Here is a 22638-nt window from a genome sequence, read left to right as displayed (position 1 = left end):
TTAGCATTGGCAGCATGGTTGTCGCTAACCGCGCTTGCATTGCTTATACTCTATTCACACACATTACCATTGGTTTACTCACTGTTACTTGCTTTAATGGCGGATGTATGTCTACCTTTGATTGCAGGTGAGGACACGTTCAAGCTGCATTAGGTGCAGCTCGAGCTGGAGGCTGTGGAGAAGCAGATTCACGACCTGGAGGTGAGGCAGGCCCAGCTGAGAGAGCAGAGAGCCACACTGGAATCCTCCCAGGCTGATGCTCACAAGTCCGGGGTAAGTATACAGCGCGCTGCTAACAGTCCCACCACGTCTACTCCGTGTGTTTCTTTCTAACCTTCGAAGCTGTTGCCTCCATCAAACTGAAAAAGGTTAGAAAAAAAACATACTGTGCTATGGTATAACAGTAATATTCATTCTTTTAAGAAAGAAACTCGTAGTCTTGAATGCAAATGGAGAAAAACTAACTTGGAAGTTTTTAGATTTCTGTGGAAAAACAGTATGTCCAGCTATAAACAGGGCAGAAAACTGAAAAGGACAGGGCAGAGCATATCCACAAATTCATTGAAAATAACTAAAACAATCCTCCAAGGTTTGTTATTTAGCACAGTGGTTAATAATTTTATGATAATGATAATGATGGTTAATGACTTTATGAATTTCTTTGTGTTTCTCTGCACAGGCCCGGTGCACCCAGGACGCATTCTTCCCAGATGTCCTTCACTCTGGGACATCACGGACCCTGGGTGCATCCACAGTGGACTACGTGAGCTAGGCCCCGGGCGACGACTTCTCCCCCTCCGGTCTTCGAGATCTCCAGCTGGAACTGATTTGCTCCCCTCTGATTTGGAACTGATTTGCGAGACAGGACGCGACGCTTTGATCGTCAGAGACTCCATCCATGCTACGATAGCCGAAGGTAAAGTGCACACTCATTGTTTCCCTGGTGCCCGTGTTCTCGATGTTTCTGTGCAGATACCCATGATCCTGAAGGCCGACGAGAGCCCCAGAGCAGTTGTGCTTCACGCTGGGGTAAACGACACCATGCTGCGGCAGACAGAGACGCTGAAGAGGAACTTCAGGAGCCTGATCGAGACAGTTCGCAGCACGATGCCCGCAGCGATGATCATTGTGTCAGGACCACTGCCCCCATATCGAAGAGGACAAGAAAGGTTCAGTAGACTTGTTGAACACTTATTGAGTGTAAAGAACAGAAACGGCTACAAGGTTTGTTATTTAGCACAGTGGTTAATTAGACACCACTAATAAGCTACTACTAAATATTATAGAAACCTAATTTTAAAATAAACTTGAATTGAATTTAATTGAATTGAAGTGGACCATTGGCACTCCTAAATGAGATTGTAGATAGAGTATCAATGGTCAATTTGAGAGATCGGTGGCAGTAATGCACTTATAAGTCTGTAATCCACCGTAAGGCAAGAAGAAGAAGAAGACACCTCACGTGCCAGTTGTGGTTTGAGGATATTTGCTCACACGGTTCAGGCATTGTAGTTCAAATCTATATAAATACTGTTTAGTTTCTTGCACAGACCGATAATTTTGTATATTTACACATCATTTGTTATGGGCCACAGGGTTTAATTTGGTTTTGTTTATTTTATTTTTTTTATTATTATTATTATTTGTATGTTTTATACCGATTGACTTAGATTATATGACTAACAGACTCCAATAGTTTGTTTTAAAAATCTCCATTTGTGTTCTATTGAAGAAACAAATTGACATACATCTTAGATGCCCTGGGGGTAAGCAGATAAACATAAAATTTTAATTTTAGGGTGAACTATGCCTTTAAAGTTTTTCCTCTCGCTGGGCATAGATAAGAATTCCGTCACTGATAGTAGCCCAGTTTTTAAAGAGTTTTTGCTCTTTTACTATAAGGTACAAGCTAAACATTTCAAAAGCCTACAGATGTAGCTGGTTTTCAAATGATAAAACGATGAGATTTGGTCAAAAATAAAAAATAAAAAGCTACCAGCTAGCAATAGCTGAATAATTATGTAAGTCCCTATACTCCAATATAAAAGATTGTAACGTATTTTAAACATTGAAATGAGCTTCCTACTACCAGAACTTAAAATAACATATAGGTAAATATTCATATCTACTTTTACGGACTTCGTACAAAATGCATTTCTGCCTTTTAAATTCTCACTTAATCCCTAATAAATTCGATATTTACTTATTTCGAAAGGATACTGATGTCATTTCAAATTATATAACAATGAGGCATTTTTGTCACCCCACCTCCCCCCCCCCCACCCCCAGAAAAAAAACAAAAAACAAGTATAAACGGTAGCCTATAATGTTAAGCTGTTTCACAGAAAAAAGAAACGTACTTCCATTTCAGAGATCAATTGAACAATAAAATTAAATATTTTAATAGGTAAATATTCATATTAACTTTCCATAAAATGCTGCTCGCTGAGAAGCGTGCTCCCTGAGTCGTGTCAGATGTGAAGAATTAAACTGGCAAACCAGTTGCTGTGGCAAATTAACCCAACTATCATTTTATCCTTACATCTCATTTGAACAAGCATGAGCAACCCAACAGTGTGTTTACAATACCCCAAACAACCCAGAATTTTGACCCAGCATAGTAAACCCAGCAATGTTAAAGAAACAACCCAGCACTTTTTTGAGTGGAGTTATAACTCAAATCATATGGCTTGTTGAGAAGAGGTGAGCTTTTTTCTTAAAACTCTGTATCACAAGTTTTGCTTAGTGGATGATAAAAAGGGCTCAAACATTGCATTGATGGTGGAAGTAATAGACAAAAACGTTAGAGGCTTGAGGTTAGGCTTATTTTATCCAGTAGCAACAACCAATTATCTTACATTTTATAGCCCCTGGTGTTCTTCAAGTGTTTTACCATTGCATAACATAAAGTTTGATATCTGCGTCTTCTGAATTAGTAACACACTGAAACAGAAAACATGAAACTAATGGAGGGAATGGTTTACCTTTTCTCTTTTGTGGGTTCTTGCTTGCTTAGTTAATGAAATTAACTTTAATAATAGTTAATAAAAATTAAACTTTCATATATTTTAGATTCATTGCACACCAACTGAAATATTTCAGGTGTTTTATTGTTTTAATACTGATGATTTTGGCATACAGCTCATGAAAACCCAAAATTCCTATCTCAAAAAATTGGCATATTTCATCTGACCAATAAAAGAAAAGTGTTTTTAATACAAAAAAAGTCAACCTTCAAATAATTATGTTCAGTTATGCACTCAATACTTGGTCGGGAATCCTTTTGCAGAAATGACTGCGGCATGGCATGGAGGCTATCAGCCTGTGGCACTGCTGAGGTGTTATGGAAAATAATGAACTTTTATCACAATATGCTATTTTTTTTGAAGGACCTGTGTATATATATATATATATATATATATATATATATATATATATATATATATATATATATATATATATATATATATATGATATGTGTGTGTGTGTGTGTGTGTGTGTGTGTGTGCGTGTGTGTGTGTGTGTGTGTGAAATATAACTAGATTTTTTTAATTTTTTTAAAGAGATTTTAAAATGTAAATCCTGCTTGATCATTCACAAAACTTGTTGCCACGTTACTAAGACGTTCTGGTATATATATATATATATATATATATATATATATATATATATACATACATATATATATATATATATATATATATATATATATATATATATATATATATATATATATATATATATATACAGTCTTGTTCAAAATAATAGCAGTACAATGTGACTAACCAGAATAATCAAGGTTTTTAGTATATTTTTTATTGCTACGTGGCAAACAAGTTACCAGTAGGTTCAGTAGATTCTCAGAAAACAAACGAGACCCAGCATTCATGATATGCACGCTCTAAAGGCTGTGCAATTGGGCAATTAGTTGAAAGGGGTGTGTTCAAAAAAATAGCAGTGTCTACCTTTGACTGTACAAACTCAAAACTATTTTGTACAAACATTTTTTTTTTCTGGGATTTAGCAATCCTGTGAATCACTAAACTAATATTTAGTTGTATGACCACAGTTTTTTAAAACTGCTTGACATCTGTGTGGCATGGAGTCAACCAACTTGTGGCACCTCTCAGCTGTTATTCCACTCCATGATTCTTTAACAACATTCCACAATTCATTCACATTTCTTGGTTTTGCTTCAGAAACAGCATTTTTGATATCACCCCACAAGTTCTCAATTGGATTAAGGTCTGGAGATTGGGCTGGCCACTCCATAACATTAATTTTGTTGGTTTGGAACCAAGACTTTGCCCGTTTACTAGTGTGTTTTGGGTCATTGTCTTGTTGAAACAACCATTTCAAGGGCATGTCCTCTTCAGCATAGGGCAACATGACCTCTTCAAGTATTTTAACATATGCAAACTGATCCATGATCTCTGGTATGCGATAAATAGGCCCAACACCATAGTAGGAGAAACATGCCCATATCATGATGCTTGCACCTCCATGCTTCACTGTCTTCACTGTGTACTGTGGCTTGAATTCAGAGTTTGGGGGTCGTCTCACAAACTGCCTGTGGCCCTTGGACCCAAAAATAACAATTTTACTCTCATCAGTCCACAAAATGTTCCTCCATTTCTCTTTAGGCCAGTTGATGTGTTCTTTGGCAAATTGTAACCTCTTCTGCACATGCCTTTTTTTTAACAGAGGGACTTTGCGGGGGATTCTTGAAAATAGATTAGCTTCACACAGACGTCTTCTAACTGTCACAGTACTTACAGGTAACTCCAGACTGTCTTTGATCATCCTGGAGGTGATCATTGGCTGAGCCTTTGCCATTCTGGTTATTCTTCTATCCATTTTGATGGTTGTCTTCCGTTTTCTTCCACGTCTCTCTGGTTTTGCTCTCCATTTTAAGGCATTGGAGATCATTTTAGCTGAACAGCCTATCATTTTTTGCACCTCTTTATAGGTTTTCCCCTCTCTAATCAACTTTTTAATCAAAGTACGCTGTTCTTCTGAACAATGTCTTGAACGACCCATTTTCCTCAGCTTTCAAATGCATGTTCAACAAGTGTTGGCTTCATCCTTAAATAGGGGCCACCTGATTCACACTGTTTCTTCACAAAATTGATGACCTCAGTGATTGAATGCCACACTGCTATTTTTTTGAACACACACCTTTCAACTAATTCAACTAATTGCCCAATTGCACAGCCTTAAGAGCGTGCATATCATGAATGCTGGGTCTCATTTGTTTTCTGAGAATCTACTGAACCTACTGGTAACTTGTTTGCCACGTAGCAATAAAAAATATACTAAAAACCTTGATTATTCTGGTTAGTCACATTGTACTGCTATTATTTTGAACAAGACTGTATATATATACTACTATTGAGTCTAAGCACATATTTCCCTCACAGTGAAGAGACTGTAATGATAAAACTATAAACCAAGCAAGCAAGAACCCGCAAAAGAGCAAAGGTAAACCATTCCCTCCATTGGTTTTATGTTTTCTGTTTCAGTGTGTTACTAATTCAGATGACGCAGATATCAAACTTTATGTTATGTAATGGTAAAACACTTGAAGAACATCAGAGGCTATAAAATGTAAGATAAGTTAGGTTTTACAGAGTATGGACATCTCTTTTAAAAGCACTTTTAAGTGGTTGAGTGTGCAGAGTGTGTAAAACCACATGCTATCACATTGCTCAGCTGTTCTGAGTACACGTGCAATTCTGAATGCATTTTTTACTGGTTATTTTTTGGCAAGTTTGTGTGTTGTTGTTTTTTTGTTTGCTTGCTTGCGTGTTTTGTAGCATTAAAGCAGCATGAATTTCATATTGCAGTGCTGCAAAATAGTTTTCAAATAAAAAACAGAACATTTCCTCCAAACTGTAGTGGGAGCCAATCAAGTCATTGCTATTGCAGCCAATACGAAACCAGTTCTGCAAACTGCAAAGCCCCTACCCCAGTTTACCTATACAGAGGAAGCGTTACAAACCAATACCCTAAGAAAAAAAAACCCCCAATATAATAGATCATGTTTTTTTGGCTGATCTCACATGATTAGATCTTATCTCAACTTCCCATCTTTGTTCAGAAGGTCAGTGGGCAACATCAATTACCACATTTGTGAGTATTCCTGACAAGCACATTACTGATTTAACATCTTTTTTGAAATTGTGTTCATTTATATGCATTTAATATGCCTGGAGACCACTTTAAATGAGCCCTAACTACCGATTTTAAAGGCAGACACCTTTTTTATGAGTTTGAATTGGATGAAATGGTTATGGTTTCACACTTTTTTATGGTTGGTAAACCAGCTGATGGAAACATTCAATGTCACAGAATAACATGAATGTAACAGGTGGTTTCCACCACAGATCGAAGCTCATAGTGCTAATAGGTATGTGAAATGTTCTGTTATGATAATAAATCTTTAATAAAACTTAACTTATTAAACAAAAAATGTTGTAGAACAACTTTGGAAAAAACAATGAAAATGTATGTGTATATATATATATATATATATATATATATATATATATATATATATATATATATATATATATATATATATATATATACATACATTTTCATTGTTTTTTCCAAAGTTGTTCTACAACATTTTTTGTTTAATAAGTTATCCATTATCATGTATACTATAAGGCTTTGTATATTTTTTTCTGAGGTGTCATATTTTAGGCATATCATTTTTACAGCTTCTTTGGAAGAATATTTATTTTTTATTTTTTTATATTAACGTGCAATATATATATATATATATATATATATATATATATATATATATTTAAGTGCAGCTACACCTAGAATAAACTGAATTTAACAGCGTGTGCTCGCTATATTTATTAAAGTAAAGTGCCAAAATATTAATGATTCATGTCCTTTTAATAATTAGTAATAAGTAATACAGTAAATAGTAAAGCCTAACTGATACGGTTTGTCATTAAGTTTGAGTTTGTTATTATTAATGCATTAGGTATCATGAACTAACAATGTAATTTGATCTCATCGCAGTTATAAAAAATAATTTTAAGTTAATTTTATATATTTTAGTTTATTGTTTATTTGTGTTCATTCATTCATTCATTCATTTTAATCCATAAAAATATTGATATTGATGATAAAAAGGTATTTACGTACATACAAAATAATAATAATAATAATAATAATAATAATAATAATTATGATTATTATTATTATTATTATTATTATTATTATTATTATTATTATTATTATTACCCAGTAAAGTACTTTACTACTTATTTGTATCTAATTCTAAATCAAACCTTATATCATCAACCAAATAATTATATCCCCTACAACTAAAATCATCATAATCATAGTAGTTGTTCAGTCAAATAATAGCATTTTGCTGACAATGTAAATGCTTTTACTTATATGTTTATAAATATGTATATCATTAATATGTTTATTTGACTATTAATGTTAAAGCAGTCACATATTGTTTGCTAATACATTTGTACTAATGCCTAAAATATGATCTATTACCAGCATTGTTATGCTAACACTCTTTTTTGGTCTAACCCAATTAGAACACCTCTGGTTCTCTGATTATGAATTCTACAGCTGCGTCGCTGAGGTAAGACCAAACATCTCTAAATTTAGTTCAAACAGCCGAAAAAGGAACACTGTGAAAATTGGACACTGGAAAAAACTGAAATAACATGAAAACAGTCTATATATACACAAGTTCTGTCCAATCAAGCTAAATGTATCATTCATTTCTTTTTAGTGTGGGGAATCACAAAATGGAAGCCATGATTCATGGCAATTGATGCAGTATTACTTAAGAGTGTTGTTCTGTTTCCATGTTCTTTGAAAAGCCATTTACACTGAGAATTAAAGGTAATCTTGTTGTGATGTTGGGTGCCAGAATCAGCATAATACAGCCTCAAATTTTAAATCTGGTCGCATATTTGCTGCCATTGCAAGGCAAAAAAACGACGACAGCTGCAATGCGATAAAACGAGCGGACTAGACAGAAACGATTGTCAAAAATCCTTGTGTTTGCAGCGTATACTGTTTATTAGAAAAAAAATCTATAAAGTATTCTCTTTTGTTGTTATGGAGTAGTCTACAGATTTTTTGCCACGTTTCTTGCATCTCACGACTATATCGTGTATGAAACAATGTACTGTATATGTGCATGTGTGTGAAACAACAAACTGCTGATTTATTTGAAATAATTTGTAAATGTATATACATTGTTGTGATTAATTGTAGCTGTAAAAATTGTTGCCTGCTGAAATTTAACTTCGTTATTACTAGATAGACATGGTGAGTTTGTCTTTACTATACATATTAGATGTGATCCACCTCATGGTAACAATCCTTTCAGATCATCTATCCTTTGAGTGAGAGTATAACGTTACAGGTCGGCCGATCTGGTTTCATGGTTAAAGTTAACCTTTTCGACAGGTTTCAGTGCTTTTTTTGCTCAGCAATGGCACAGCTTTGATGTTGTCTTGGGGTTTGGCAAAAGTAAGTGGGACAGTGGGTGGTGCTCAGGGTGGTGACTGAAGACAGTGAATGTGTAGTTCTGACGTCAACTTTTTAGGGAAGTCACAATGGTTCGTGAAAAATCACAGCTACTTTATGCAGGCTGTGTGCATTTTGTTGTGAACTAACTGTTTTGAAACTTATATGGTAGTTAAATAGCCCCTAGACCTCAATTATCATGAAAAAAGTCAGGAAATTTCAGTTTGGCAATATGGACCTTTAAATATATTTCTCTCTCTCTTTTTAATGAACAGGACTACTGCACAGCATCCATGGACTGGGAGGACATCTTACCCTTATCTAAATGACATTACATCTGCCAGGTGAGGTCATATCACATAAATTGGTCACTTGTAAAAAAGTTGCTCTGCATTACTTAAAGTATATTTTCTTTTCCTTTTCAAGTGTGGATACACCAGTTTCGGATTATGATTATTCTGCATTCTACAGTAATGGTTATGATCTATGAGAGTATAACGTTACAGGTCGGCCGATCTGGTTTCATGGTTAAAGTTAACCTTTTCGACATGTTTCAGTGCATTTGTTGCTCAGCAATGGCACGGATTTGATGTTGTCTTGGGGTTTGGCAAAAGTAGAGTTGGACAGTGGGTGGTGCTCGGGGTGGTGCCTGAAGACAGTGACTGTGTAGTTCTGACATCAACTTTTTAGGGAAGTCACAATGGTTCGTGAAAAATCACAGCTACTTTATGCAGCCTGTGTGCATTTTACTGTGAACTGACTGTTTTGAAACTTATATGGTAGTTAAATATCCCCTAGACCTCAGTTATCATGAAAAAAGTCAGGAAATTTCAATTTTGACTATATGGACCTTTAAATATATTTGTCTCTTTCTCATGAACAGGACTACTGCACAGCATCCATGGACTGGGAGTACATCTTACCCTCATCTAAATGACATTACATCTGCCAGGTGAGGTCATATCACATAAATTGGTCATATGTAAAAGAGGTGCTCTGCATTACTTATAGTATTTTTCTTTTTCCTTTTCAAGTGTGGGTACACCATTTACGGATTATGATTATTATTTGTACTACAAAAATGGTGATGATCCATCTGCATTGCCCTGTGATTATGGAACTCATGGAGCTAGCATTCTCCCTGTGTTATATTCCTTGTTTTTCATCGTTGGCTTTCTGGGTAACATACTGGTGATCTGGGTGGTCTTGCTGGGTGTGAAGCTTAGAAGCATGACTGACATCTGTCTTCTGAACCTTGCTGTAGCTGACCTGCTCTTGGTCTGCTCCCTCCCCTTCCTAGCACACAGTGCCAGAGACCAGTGGATCTTTGGAAATTTCATGTGCACTGTGGTTTTCAGTGTCTACAACATTGGATTCTATAGTGGGATATTCTTCATTGTTCTGATGAGTGTTGATCGATACTTAGCTGTAGTTCATGCTGTGTTTGCTTTGAGAGTCAGAACAAGGACATATGGGATCTTAGCCAGTGTGATCATATGGATCATTGCAGTTTCAGCATCCTTTCCTGAGTTGTTAAATCTCAAAACCACACAGATGAGTAGTTTAACTTACTGTATATATTATCCAACAAATAATGTAGATTCTAGTCATTATTCAATGATTATTGGCATCTTTAGAAAAAATATCATGGGTTTAATTCTTCCACTTATTGTTATTGGATTTTGTTACTCAATGATTCTGATGAAACTCCTGACAGTTCGCTCTCCCAGGAGGCAGGCTATCCGTCTTGTCATCACGGTAATGGTGGTCTTCTTCTGCTGTTGGGCTCCATACAATGTTGCAGCTTTTGTGAAAGCCTTAGAGCTGAGTAAATATACAAACTCAACTTGTGAGAGCAGTAAGGCAATCAAAATAAGCTTGCAGATCACAGAAGCTTTGGCTTACTCACACAGCTGTGTGAATCCCTTTCTTTATGTGTTTGTGGGAGAGAAATTTAGGAAGCAACTTTTCAGACTCCTGTACAGGACACCCTTCAGTAGAGTGCAGTTTATGAAGAGCTACATTATACAGGGCACAGGATCTGTTTACTCACAGACCACTAGTGTGGATGAGAGATCAGCTATAGCAGTTTAAGTAAAATAAAAAATAAAAAATACATAAGCAAACAAGAAAATTAATCAGTTGATCAATCAATTAATATATAAAGGACTTACTTGCCTAGTGAAGATGAGGCCCAGAATAAATTAGCAGTTTGAGTGGAAATTTTATCAGAAAGCTGTAAATATACGAGGGCATGTTTTGAACATTCAAATGTTTACATTTATTTTTCATATGATCATGTTTTTTTTTTGTTTTTTTTTTTCTGGCAACTATATTTACTTTTTACTTTACATGTGCATACACACATACATGTATTTTACTGTTACTGTTGGTTTTGTTATATGTAAAACTATATGAACTATCCTTTGTAAGAATACATAGCTTCAATAAAAATGTATGTAAGTTTGTGGCTCACATTGCAGAGTGATAATTTGACATTACCACATTACCGGTCATACACAGCAAGAAGGTCAGATGATAACACTTTACAATGTTGACCCATATAGTCATAATATTCATTAATGTTAGTTAAAAAAAAAGTAAATATATAAATAAATATATATATATATGGGCCACCTGCATTTAAATAGCCATTATATGTCTATCTTAAAGGGTTAATTCACCCAATAATGAAAATCATGTCATTAATAACTGTTAATAACTCACAACAGACATGGAAGAGAATACAATGATGAATAAAGTCATAGTTTTTGCTATTTTTGTACCAAAAAGTATTTTCGCTGCTTCAAAAAATTCTAACTGACCCTCTGATGTCACATGGACTACTTTGATGATGTTTTTCTTACCTTTCTGGACATGGACAATACCTACAGTACACATAGTTTCAATGGAGGGACTGAAAGCTCTCTGACTAAATCTAAAATGTCTTAAATTGTGTTCTAAAAATAAACAGAGGTCTCACAGGTTTGGAACGACATGAGGGTGAGTTATTAATCACATAATTTTGATTATTGGGTGAACTAACCCTTTAAGGACTAGTATGATCAGCTATATAGCTTATTGGAATCATGCAAATGCACTTATTTTTGAGTGAATGACCTTGTCATGCTTGTCATGTGACGCACAGCAGTAGGCTAATGTATTATTTAATTATCTTTTTATTCGAAAGTGTTAACTGTTTCATAAAATATCTAGGTTCTCAAATATATGTAAGTATATGCATTTTGCAACTTTAAAGATCATGTTAGTTGATCTATACAAGATGATGAGCAAAGTAGCCTAATGTAAATGTAATGTATTAAATACCCATAAAACCTGTCTTTTTACTTATGTACAGTAGGCTACTTTACTTAGGCTGTGGGTGACATGTCATAAAATATTTTTAATATGACTGACTTTGTATTTAACATGAATTTAATAAAAAACATTATACTGTAAGTTTCTAATTATAACACATTATCAAAGAACATTATCATTGAAGTCAACTCTGAGGCTAGACTAAAGTCAGAGTTCAAACACTCTCAAAACTTAAATTATAATACCTGAAGCTGTTTACACTGTGAAATGAATATCTTACTAACATCATACGCACATCTGCTCATTTGTTGTTTCTGATAAGATAATTTGCCAGTGAGCAGAATTCAGTCAGCGAGTGCTTGCACTGAACAAAACACCCGCATTTCAGCAATGACTCATTTGTACTACTCTGATTGGCCATTGCATTCTTAAGCTTGACAGAAATGTGTGTGATTGGTTCAAATGTGCAGCACTGTAAAAACAATTGTGCCTGTCTCTGGCTCAGCTCCAGCAAAAGAGATTAGACCTCAGAATTAAATCTAGCAGCTGATGATGTGCTGCACTGAACGTTCCAAGGGTACAAAAAGTAGTTTTTTTGTACCCTTAAAATTTTCTTAGCTTTTAATGCAAGCAGGCACTGTTCATTGTTAGTTTATGCTAACTCGGGTCCATTAATAACTAGCAGATATATATTTTGATTTTAGTAATGTATAGCATATTATACTACAGTGTAAAGAATTCACCACAAATAATAAATTCTTTTTTTTTCATTGCAGTTCATGTTAATAAAATTTAAATATATTTTATTTTCTAAACAAAAGTTGTTTAAATAAGATTAAAATTAAGCAACTTCTGGGGGTGTATTATATCGCCTGTTTGACACATTTTACTATTTTTATATTCAGATTTTTTTTTATTTAAACACAAAAAATGGGTTATTTATGTTATTTAAATTAAAACTCATCACACAAACAGCCCTAAACTCATGCAGAGCCGAAGAGATAGAAACTGGGTCACAGGCGTAACCGCAGACCCCACTACTTCTCCACAAAAACATGATTCAAATAGTTCTAGAAGTTTCTCTCACGATGAGCAGATTATACATAGACTCAAACATAGATTGACATCATAGCAGTCATTATGATTCAGTCTAATATCCCCAGTACAGCCCTTCTAATTAAATTGTGTGTATTATTCTCACATCTGACCAATCAGAGTGATTAAGCTTTCACTTACCAGTCAAAACAACTGTATGTGATAGACATCATCCATTCATTCATAGGAAAGCACATTCATAATATCACACTGACACCCCCTGAGGGACTATCCTCATTACCCTAATGGAATGGGTGCTTACTGTTTTTGCTTTTTACAAGTTTGCAAAGTATTCCCATATGAGTCACAGATTCTAAAGTTATAAGTATATGCATATGTTCTACTCAAACACAATGGCATTTGCATGGGAAATTACAGGGCCTTTGCGATTTCTAGGCTGGACTACTGCAGTGCTCTTCTATCTGGACTTCCATCATGTGCAATCAAACCTCTATAACTGATTTAAATTGCAGCAGCAAGACTGATCTTCAACAAGCCCAAAAGGACCCATGTCACACTTCTCTTTATGTCCCTGCACTGGCTTCCGGTTGTGGTTTGTATCAACTTCAAGACATTAAGGGCTCAAAACCCTCCTACTTTCACTCACTCTTACGAGTCACACCCCCTCCAAAAGCCTGAGATCTACAAGTGAGTGACGCCTCGTGTGGTAATATCAAAGAGAGTCACAAAATAATGTTTTCATTCACAGCTGTTGGAATGATCTTCCCACCCCAATCCGGAACGCTGAATCCTTTCATGTGACATCTGAAAACCCATCTCTTTCATCAACATTTGACTGCATCCTAAAATATATATATATTTTTTCAATTATCAAAAAAAGTTTTGGCTTTCCTTAACCCCTCCCTGTTTAGCTTGTACTTATTTGAACAATGTCTCAAACTTTTTATTACAAGCACTTCCCGTGTTTATTTAACTCTTTATGATGGACTGCTCCTCGTATTACTCAGTTGTAAGTCACTTTGGACAAAAGTGTGTGCTAATTGAATAAATGTACATTTGTAAATGAAAATTACAAGGATTATCTATTAGAGGCATGTGAAAATGTATGAGCTGATGTATGGACACACCTCTATCATTTCTTAAAGACAAAACTGGTTGAGGTTTATCCAATACAACCCAAACTGTCTTAAAGTTGGCACCATGGTTTGAACCTCATCCGACTGGGTAACTGTAATAAACGGTCTACTCAACAAATTACAATAATCTAATCATTATTAATCAAGATTCTAATTAATATTCAAGGATAATTAGTATATTTAAAATGAAAGAATACATTTATTTAAATGAATAATCATCACATTTTTTTTCTCTTATTGTACTTTGCTGCAGCACAACTTTTCACCCTCTGGCTGACAGACTGACACAGTGTTTTAGTCTCTTTAAACCCAGCCTTTGTGTAAGGCTAGTTTGCTCTGATTGTTGTAGCTATAACACCTCTTACCATAAACAGGTTTCAGCTCAGTAGGCCTTTATGAGAAACTGCAAATAGTAAAAAGAAAAAGAAAATGAAGTGTGAAGTGGTCAAGTATAGAAACCCATACTCAGAATTTGTGCTCTACATTTAACCCATCCAAGTGTACATACAGAAGTGGACAGCCATATTGCTGTCGCACCTGGGGAGCAGTTGGGGGTTCTGTGCCTTGCTCAAGGGTCTCACCTCAATACCAGTTGTGGTATTGAGGGTGGAAGAGAGCACTGGTCATTCACTTCCCCCACGACAATCCTGAACTGATCCTGAGACCTGAACCTGCAACCTTCTGGTCACAAGACTGACTCTATAACCTTTAGGCGACGACTGCCACTATATCATATGATAACTATGGCTATATCAAAGTGAAGTGACATTCAGCCAAGTATGGTGACCCATACTCAGAATTTGTGCTCTGCATTTAACCCATCCGAAATGCACACACACAGAGCAGTGAACACACACACACACACACACTGTGAGCACACACCCGGAGCAGTGGGCAGCCATTTATGCTACCCGGGGAGCAGTTGGAGGTTCGATGCCTTGCTCAAGGGCACCTAAGGTGGAGAGAGAGCTGGTCATGCACTACCCCCACCCACAATTCCGTCCGGCCCGAGACTAGAACTCACAACCCTTCGATTGGGAGTCCAACACTCTAACCATTAGGCCACGACTTCCCTGACTATATGACTATATCATTATTGGAAGTCGGGAGAAAATACAGTGAGGAAATATTTTTGCAGAAGTGACTGAAAAATCAGTAAAAACAAACTGACATTGTAAAGCATCTTGTAACTTTGTTTTGAAAGGTGCTATATTAATCTAAATAAACAAACAAGCACTTTCCCTGATGCCAGACATTATCTTACCTTTTTTTCTCATTTCACACTACTAGCAACCACCACTCACACTTTTTCTTTTTTATTCATTGTGCTTCTGCACAGTTTAATCTACATTTAGAATGTACTGTATAGCTATCTTACAAATAGATATATTTTGTGCTTGATTTCAAACTTGACCGATCTTTAAGGTGGCCATTTTACATAAAAAAAATTCCAGGCCAAAATCAATTCAAATATGTAAAAAAAAAAAAAAAAAGGAACAATAAATAAATAATTTATTGTATAGATTGGCATCATAGCAGTCATTATGATTCAGTCTAATATCCCCAGTGCAGCCCTTCTAATAAAATTGTGTGTATTATTCTCACATCTGACCAGTCAGAGTGATTAAGCTTTCACTTACCAGTCAAAACAACTATATGTGATAGACATCATCCATTCATAGGACAGCACATTCATAATATCACACTGACACCTCCTGAGGGACTATCCTCATTACCCTAATGAAATGGGTGCTTACTGTTTTTGCTTTTTACAAGTTTGCAAAGTATTCTCATATGAGTCACAGATTCTAAAGTTAAAAGTATATGCATATGTTCTACTCAAACACAATGGCATTTACATGGGAAATTACAGGGCCTTTTTTATGATTTCTAGGCTGGACTACCGCATTGCTCTTCTATCTGGACTTCCATCATGTGCAATCAAACCTTTATAACTGATTTAAAATGCAGCAGCAAGACTGATCTTCAACAAGCCCAAATCGCCCCACGTCACAATTCTCTTTATTTCCCTGCACTGGCTTCCGGTCGTGGTTTGTATCAACTTCAAGACATTGATGCTTGCGTATAGAACAGCCTAGGGCTCAAAACCCTCCTACTTTCACTCACTCTTACGAGTCCACACCCCCTCCAAAAGCCTGAGATCTACAAGTGAGCGACGCCTCATGTGGTACTATAACATAGAGGCACAAAACCACTTTCCCGAATGTTTTCGTTCAACATTTCAATCAGCATTTGAATGCATCCTAAAAAGAAATTTATAATAATAATAATAATCATCATCATAAAAAGTTTTGTCTTTCCTTAACCCCTCCCTGTCTAGCTTGTACATATCTGAACAATGTCTGAAACTTTGTATTAAAAGCACTTCCTATTTTTATTTTACTGTTTATGATGAATCGCTTGTTGTATTCCTGAGTTGTAAGGCGCTTTGGATAAAAGTCTGTGCTAATTGATTTAATGTAAATTTGAAAATACAAATTACAAGGATTATCTATTAGAGAAATGTAAAAATGTATGAGCTGATGGATGCACACACCTCTATCATTTCTTAAAGAAAAATCTGGTTGAAGTTTATCCAATACAACCCAAAAAGTCTTAAAGTTGGCACCATCCCAGACAGCAACATAGTGTTGGCCCAGATCCGGCCCACATCTGGCCCGCATGAAATCCATGTGGGCCAGATGTGGGCCAGACCTGGGCCGAAACGGCTTGCTGTCTGGGATGGTTTGAACCTCATCCGACGGGGTAACTGTTATAAACTGTTGTTGGGAACTCAGAAGTGAAAACTAGTAGACTTTGGGATATCTTTCACACAGAAGCTTCTTTATTGAGGACTCACTGTGCATCGCTGCAGTCATTCAAGTCTCTCCAAAGCAAAGATACTTTGGATATTTTATTCATTCAAGTGGGAGGGATACATCGAGTAGAGGTGGATACAATTTAAACAAAAAATGCAAATTTAATACAGGGATCGGTCAGATACTGGCCATTTTCCCATCTTTGATCGTATTTATTAGCATAACAGTGACATTCAAATGCAGAGGTGCCTGACAGTATCGCCCATACCTTCACATTATCATAGAAACAAAGGCACAGCTGTGCCTTGAGTTTATGGTCAGGAAGAGCATAAAAACAAAAAGGTCATTATCTCAAACACTTGATTTTCCTGATTTGATCTTCTTGGATATGTCAGCTTTATTGCCTCAAAATGTCTACTATTATATTGGAACCTAGATTTAACATTTTATAAATTTGTAATCCCACAGTCCTCCCATTGAGTATTCTAATAACTCACATAATACAAATTTAAACCTTCATAAATCCATTCTATGGCCTATGTTTGTTAACATAAGCCCTATCTTGCAGTCATGTAACTTGAAAATGTTACAGGCACGTATAACTTATTCAGTGTCTTGTCCTAGATTTACTTAGATGTAATAGTTATTTTTAAATCCATAACTGTTAAAACATATGACATGGATGGTAACATGTCGTGGAAACTACATGTTGACACAGAAAACCATGTAGCATAAGAGTGGAAGTCCATGGCGCCCGAATAGCTGTGAAATCTGTTTTCTGTAGTCCTTTTCCCATGTAGATTCACTCAGATGACTCTTTGTCCTCAAGAAGCTTGTTCATGGATGTCTAAGGTGATACTTTACACCAGGGTGCTGCTTATGGAGATTACATCTCATGCACATACAAGAAAACAAAGAAACAGCAGACCAGCAGTATTCATGCATAGACATTTTCTGGTGATCATATAGTGTTTTTCTCAACCTAGTTTTAAGTAGTTGGACACTTATGGAACAGTGAGGTGGGGATAAATCTACTGATAGGAGAAGCCTATGAGGAAGTCTACACCACAGGGTTGGCCCCTGAGGCCTGTTGCACTTTGGTTCTTCCCTGGGCTCCCCACTGTGTGTCCTAGTCTGTCCCTGTAATTTGTGTGCAAACTTTATTGTGTGACATCTTCATCTTCCAATTGAACATCAGTCATAACAAAACATCATAACCCAAAGAGAATAGGAGTGACTGGAGTGTGATGTAATATAGCACATAACATATAACATTCTCTCAATGAAAGGTAGTAACAATCAGCTTCCTGTAGTTTTATTTACAAATGATCTTTCATCTTTGTTGTACATTACTGGGGAAGTTAAGCACTCACAGCCCTGACAGTTATCACCTGAGCAAGCTTCTCCAAGAGTCAGGTGAAGTGGGGAGAGGCTGCTTCAGAGTAGTAAGTAGACTGAGTATGAGCCTCCTTCTGTATACAACTAGTGAACTTTGACCAATCCACTTTTGGTCTAACAATGTTCTTTAACTCTCTCATAACTCCCTCTCTCAATTCATCTTTACTGGCATGTTGTAGTTCAGGAGTAACAGCAGACTCAAAATTGTTAAATTGAGATTCAGTTAGAATTTGTGACATCAGCTGTGTGACTTCTGCTAATATGTCATAGAAACGCATTTTGCTGATCAATGCTCTTCTAAATTCAGTAAAATGTGCGCATCCTGAGGGTAAGCTCAGGGATAGTCTATCTATATCTTTAGGTCTTAGCCCTTTGGCAACAGTTAGTACTTGGACAAAAGAAGAGTTGGGAGGAACACTTTCAATTCCCTCAGTTCTCTGAGATCTTCTCCTAGCGACACATACCTTCACTGAATCTAAAGGCACATCAGTTACTGACTGGATGGCTACATCTGTTTCAAATAAAGCTTGTAAGTAAAGATAAATATAATCAGGCTGACTAACCTCTTCCACATCAGTTTTTGCTCCAGCTTTGTTGCGGTTCAATTTCTTAGTCAAAGAGGATACTATAGCTCTGAGCTCTTTGTTCTGTTTCTCTAGCTCTGAGTTATGCTGAGACTGCTGTGTAGCTAGTGCTAAAAAAGGAGAAGATTGCATAAAGTAAGGAAACTGAATACACAGATTGTTTCGTTATAGTTTGCTTTATTAAACAATCACTACCCCCTTTCTCCCTTAATTTTTAATCTAGCCATGGAACCTTTATATATCTGGCTCCGTAGCCACAATGGCTTTGAGGGAATTTCTCGCCATGGCTTAGTCCACAAGGCAGGCCCGGCTCCACGGGGGGGCCAGGGTGGGCCTGGCCCACCCAATCAGAGGCTTGGCCCACCCTGGCCCCACACCACATAACAGCCAATCACAAAATTAGTGCGAAATTAAATTCAGCTCCAGATACGTTTTTTTTTTTTTCTATTTTCTGCCCAATCCCCTCTTTTTTTCCCTCCGAGACAGACAGACTTAGCTCATTCACTTCGCAACCTTTGAGGTAAACGGACGTGCTGAATTATAAAGCAATAAACGACAGTAATAGCCAATTTATTTTATTAGAACTGTTAGTGATCTCAATTAGCACATTATAGTAGCCCAATATGTGGCTTGAAAATTCTGTAGGTCGCGATGCATGCTTTTGTTTTCCATGCCGAGTGTTCGGTGTTGCTTTCTCTGAAAATGACACGTTCGTTTCCACAGGTTTTCGAAACTGGAAAGCAGTATTAGAACGTGACCGTGGTCTTCAAAAACATGCATGCAGCCAAGCTCATTTACAAGCCTCGACCTCATGGACAGAGTTTTGCCGCTGATCTGTGTCAGGGGAGACTATAGCATGTTTGCTCGGCCCCCAACAGATATAAAAGAATAGCTATTACCAGTCCCTCCAGAAAAACTTGATTATGCGATCGCCGGATTTAATGCATAATCAGCCAAAGGCCGCATATTTATGCGGGGTCGCATTTTTTCAAATACGTGATTTCATAATCCCTGTATCTTCGGTGCAAAAAACTCACATATATTAGCAGAAAGTTGAAAAATGTTGGGTTTACTGTACTTCACACAAGTAAAGCGCCATTTTCCCCCTATTGCCATGGGAACCTTATGAAGTGACGTAATTACGTGACGTGAACATCATCTGCAAACCCCGCGGTGAAACCAGGGTTAAACTTGAAGAGCGCAAATCATTCTTATTTGCCAACAAAAATAAGCGCAAAAGAACGCGCAAAGCAGTTTCCCGATTTGTTACATGACAGTGGAGCCAAACTATATTGCGAGAACTTGCGAAAACTGCGGTTTGATGAAATAGAGAAAAAAAGACGATTCCCCCAGCACCCCCTTCTCACTAGGCTATAAACACTGTTGTAGTTTCATTCAGAAGTTGATCCAACTTTACAGTTGTAAGATTGCACTTTTTTGTTACAGAACAGTACAAAAAACTTACAGTTGTAATTATATTAGTAGTATGTAAAATAATTTACGTTGCAGTAAGAGATTGCAACTTAAATATTCTGTGATTTAGTATGCTCGCTTATCATAGGAAGTAATAAGAAATGACTATTTACATTAAGGTAGTAGCCTAGTGATAAAAAGGTGTTGGGGGAATCACCTTTTTTTCTCTTTTTCATCAAACCGCAGTTTTTGCAAATTCACGCAATTTCATCGCATAAAATAGCAAAAATATCCTGCATATTCCATCGCATTTTTTAAGAAAACGTGCCGCAAAATCAAGGATTTTTGCCCGCAACCATCACAAAAAAAAGAAAAAAAAAAAAAAAAAAAATCTGTGTTTTTCTGGAGGGACTGTATGTTGTGAAGTTTTTAGCAGTCAATGAGCTTCCACTACGCGGGGATTGTGAAACATGTGACAGTGAGGAAGCTTGCACAGCTGCTGGGCTTTTTGCCAAGTTGTTTAAATACACGTTGGAAAAAGATAAATACCTTGCTGCTGTTACATCAGGTATCCCACAAAATGCAAAGTACACTTCCAAAGCCATCCAGAATGAAGTGATTGAAATTTTGGCATCCATGGTTCTGTTACTACTAAATAGTTCAAAAATATGTACAAAACATTAAAAATGAAGAAAACAAACACAACAATAACAAACCACCCTAACAATTGCCTTAAATATATGATATTAAAACTATATCAATAGACATGTGAGATTAAAGCATTAAAGAACCCCCCCACCGAATCTGACCGGCCCACCTGGAATATCGTTTGGCCCACCTTTCATCTAATATCTGGAGCCGGGCCTGCCACAAGGTCTCTCCTTATGCTGATGACCTTTTATTATACGTCTAAAACCCTGCTGTCTCTCTACCCCCATTTTTGGATACCCTAGACAAATTTAGTGAACATTCTGGCAACAAGATATATTTACAAAAAAGTTTTTTTTTTTTTTTTTGGTTTACTCTGAAGCTAAAACTTCCATGATCAATCTTACCCTTCAAGATTGCGCCTGATGGTTTCAGATACCTGGGGGGTTTGTTTACAAATTCATATAATAATCTATTTGCAAAAAATGTCCAACTGCTTGTGGACAAATAAAAGCTAGACATGTGTATGTGGGCCTCTTTATCCCTTGTAGGTCAAATTAACTTGGTCAAAATTGTTATTCTAACCAAATGTATGTAACCTCTTTCAACACTTACCTATTAGTAAATCTTTCTTTACTGTCTTTGACAGTCTTTTGTGGAAATGTTTATGGGGGAATAAACCCGCTCGCCTTAAGAAATCAACTCTCCAACTTCCTAAAGCTAAAGGAGGCCTTGCACTTCCCAACTTTTAGCAGTATAACTGGGCCTGTAGCATCAACAAGCTTCTTTTTTGGAACAAAGATATTTACTCTGAGAGTCCTCTATGGGTACATACAGAAACGTCATCAATGAAAAGCACTCTCTATTCGGTTGTCTGTTCTCAGCTTCCCTTAGTTGTTAACAAAGTTTCTGCTAATCCAGCAGTCATTAGTTCTCTTAAAATTTGGGTCCAATTTAGGAAACATTACAGTTTACATAGAGGCTCCATTTATATGCCCATCCTCAATAATTACTTGAACCAGGTACATGCCTCTTCCATTTTTGAGAGGGATGGCTTAATGCAAAAATAAAATTGGCAAAAAACTTTCCAGGCAAGAGTGCTGCCTGTAACCATTGTAAACTCTCTCCTGCCGACTATATGCACATGTTTTGGACTTGTCCGCAGCTGGTGACCTTTTGATCTAATGTACACTTAAAAAAGCTATCACCACTTATATTAGCCCTGATCCAATTATAGCCGTTTCCCCTATGCCTGATTTGGTTGCCCGAGATCGTAAAGTAATTGCTTCTTCTACAATCTTGGCCAGATGGGCCATCTTTCTTAAGTGGAGACATGCTTCTCCTCCAACACATGATAGGTGGATACAGGAAAGGTTTTACTGTATTGGACTGGAAAAGTTGAGATATTCACTCTCTGGTTCACTTACATCCTTTTAAAAGACATGGGCTCCCTTTTTAAATTACATTAAGGGTTTATCTTGTGTGCCCGAAAAACCGAAAACCAATAAAAAGATTTGGACTAAACACTCACTACACCAAAAAAAAAAAAAAAATAAAAAACATGATTTGAACAAACATATTACAGGATCTGGTGGCATTAAGTTGAAAAGGATGGTACCACGCATTTAGAAATATTAAATTAAACTGTACCTCTGGTAGAATTCACATTTCACTATCATGCAAAAAAATAAATAAAGGCCTTTTACAGGTACTTCTAACTGATATAAGGCTAAGGTCAAA

General features: G+C 36.4%; 1 protein-coding gene across 2 annotated transcripts; it reads left to right on the top strand.

The window, feature by feature from the left end:
- Positions 1 to 1089: 1089 nt before the first annotated feature.
- On the top strand, positions 1090 to 11907 carry LOC128030032 (C-C chemokine receptor type 5). 2 transcript variants are annotated; one of them, XM_052617500.1, is made up of 5 exons: positions 1090 to 1169; positions 7581 to 7627; positions 8802 to 8870; positions 9410 to 9478; positions 9561 to 11907. In XM_052617500.1, exons 2-5 carry the CDS (start codon positions 7602 to 7604, stop codon positions 10618 to 10620), a joined length of 1224 nt encoding a protein of 407 aa, XP_052473460.1. In that variant the 5' UTR covers positions 1090 to 1169; positions 7581 to 7601; the 3' UTR covers positions 10621 to 11907. The 2 variants fall into 2 exon arrangements, with proteins under 2 accessions (XP_052473460.1, XP_052473459.1); XM_052617499.1 differs by lacking the exon at positions 1090 to 1169 and adding an exon at positions 5986 to 6132 and having other exon boundaries at positions 9561 to 11906.
- Positions 11908 to 22638: the final 10731 nt, after the last annotated feature.

This window comes from Carassius gibelio, chromosome A16 (assembly GCF_023724105.1).
Source record: "Carassius gibelio isolate Cgi1373 ecotype wild population from Czech Republic chromosome A16, carGib1.2-hapl.c, whole genome shotgun sequence".
NCBI classification, from domain to species: Eukaryota; Metazoa; Chordata; class Actinopteri; order Cypriniformes; family Cyprinidae; genus Carassius; species Carassius gibelio.
The sequence above is the reverse complement of the archived record's forward strand: the minus strand, read 5'-3'. Positions and strand labels throughout refer to the sequence as shown.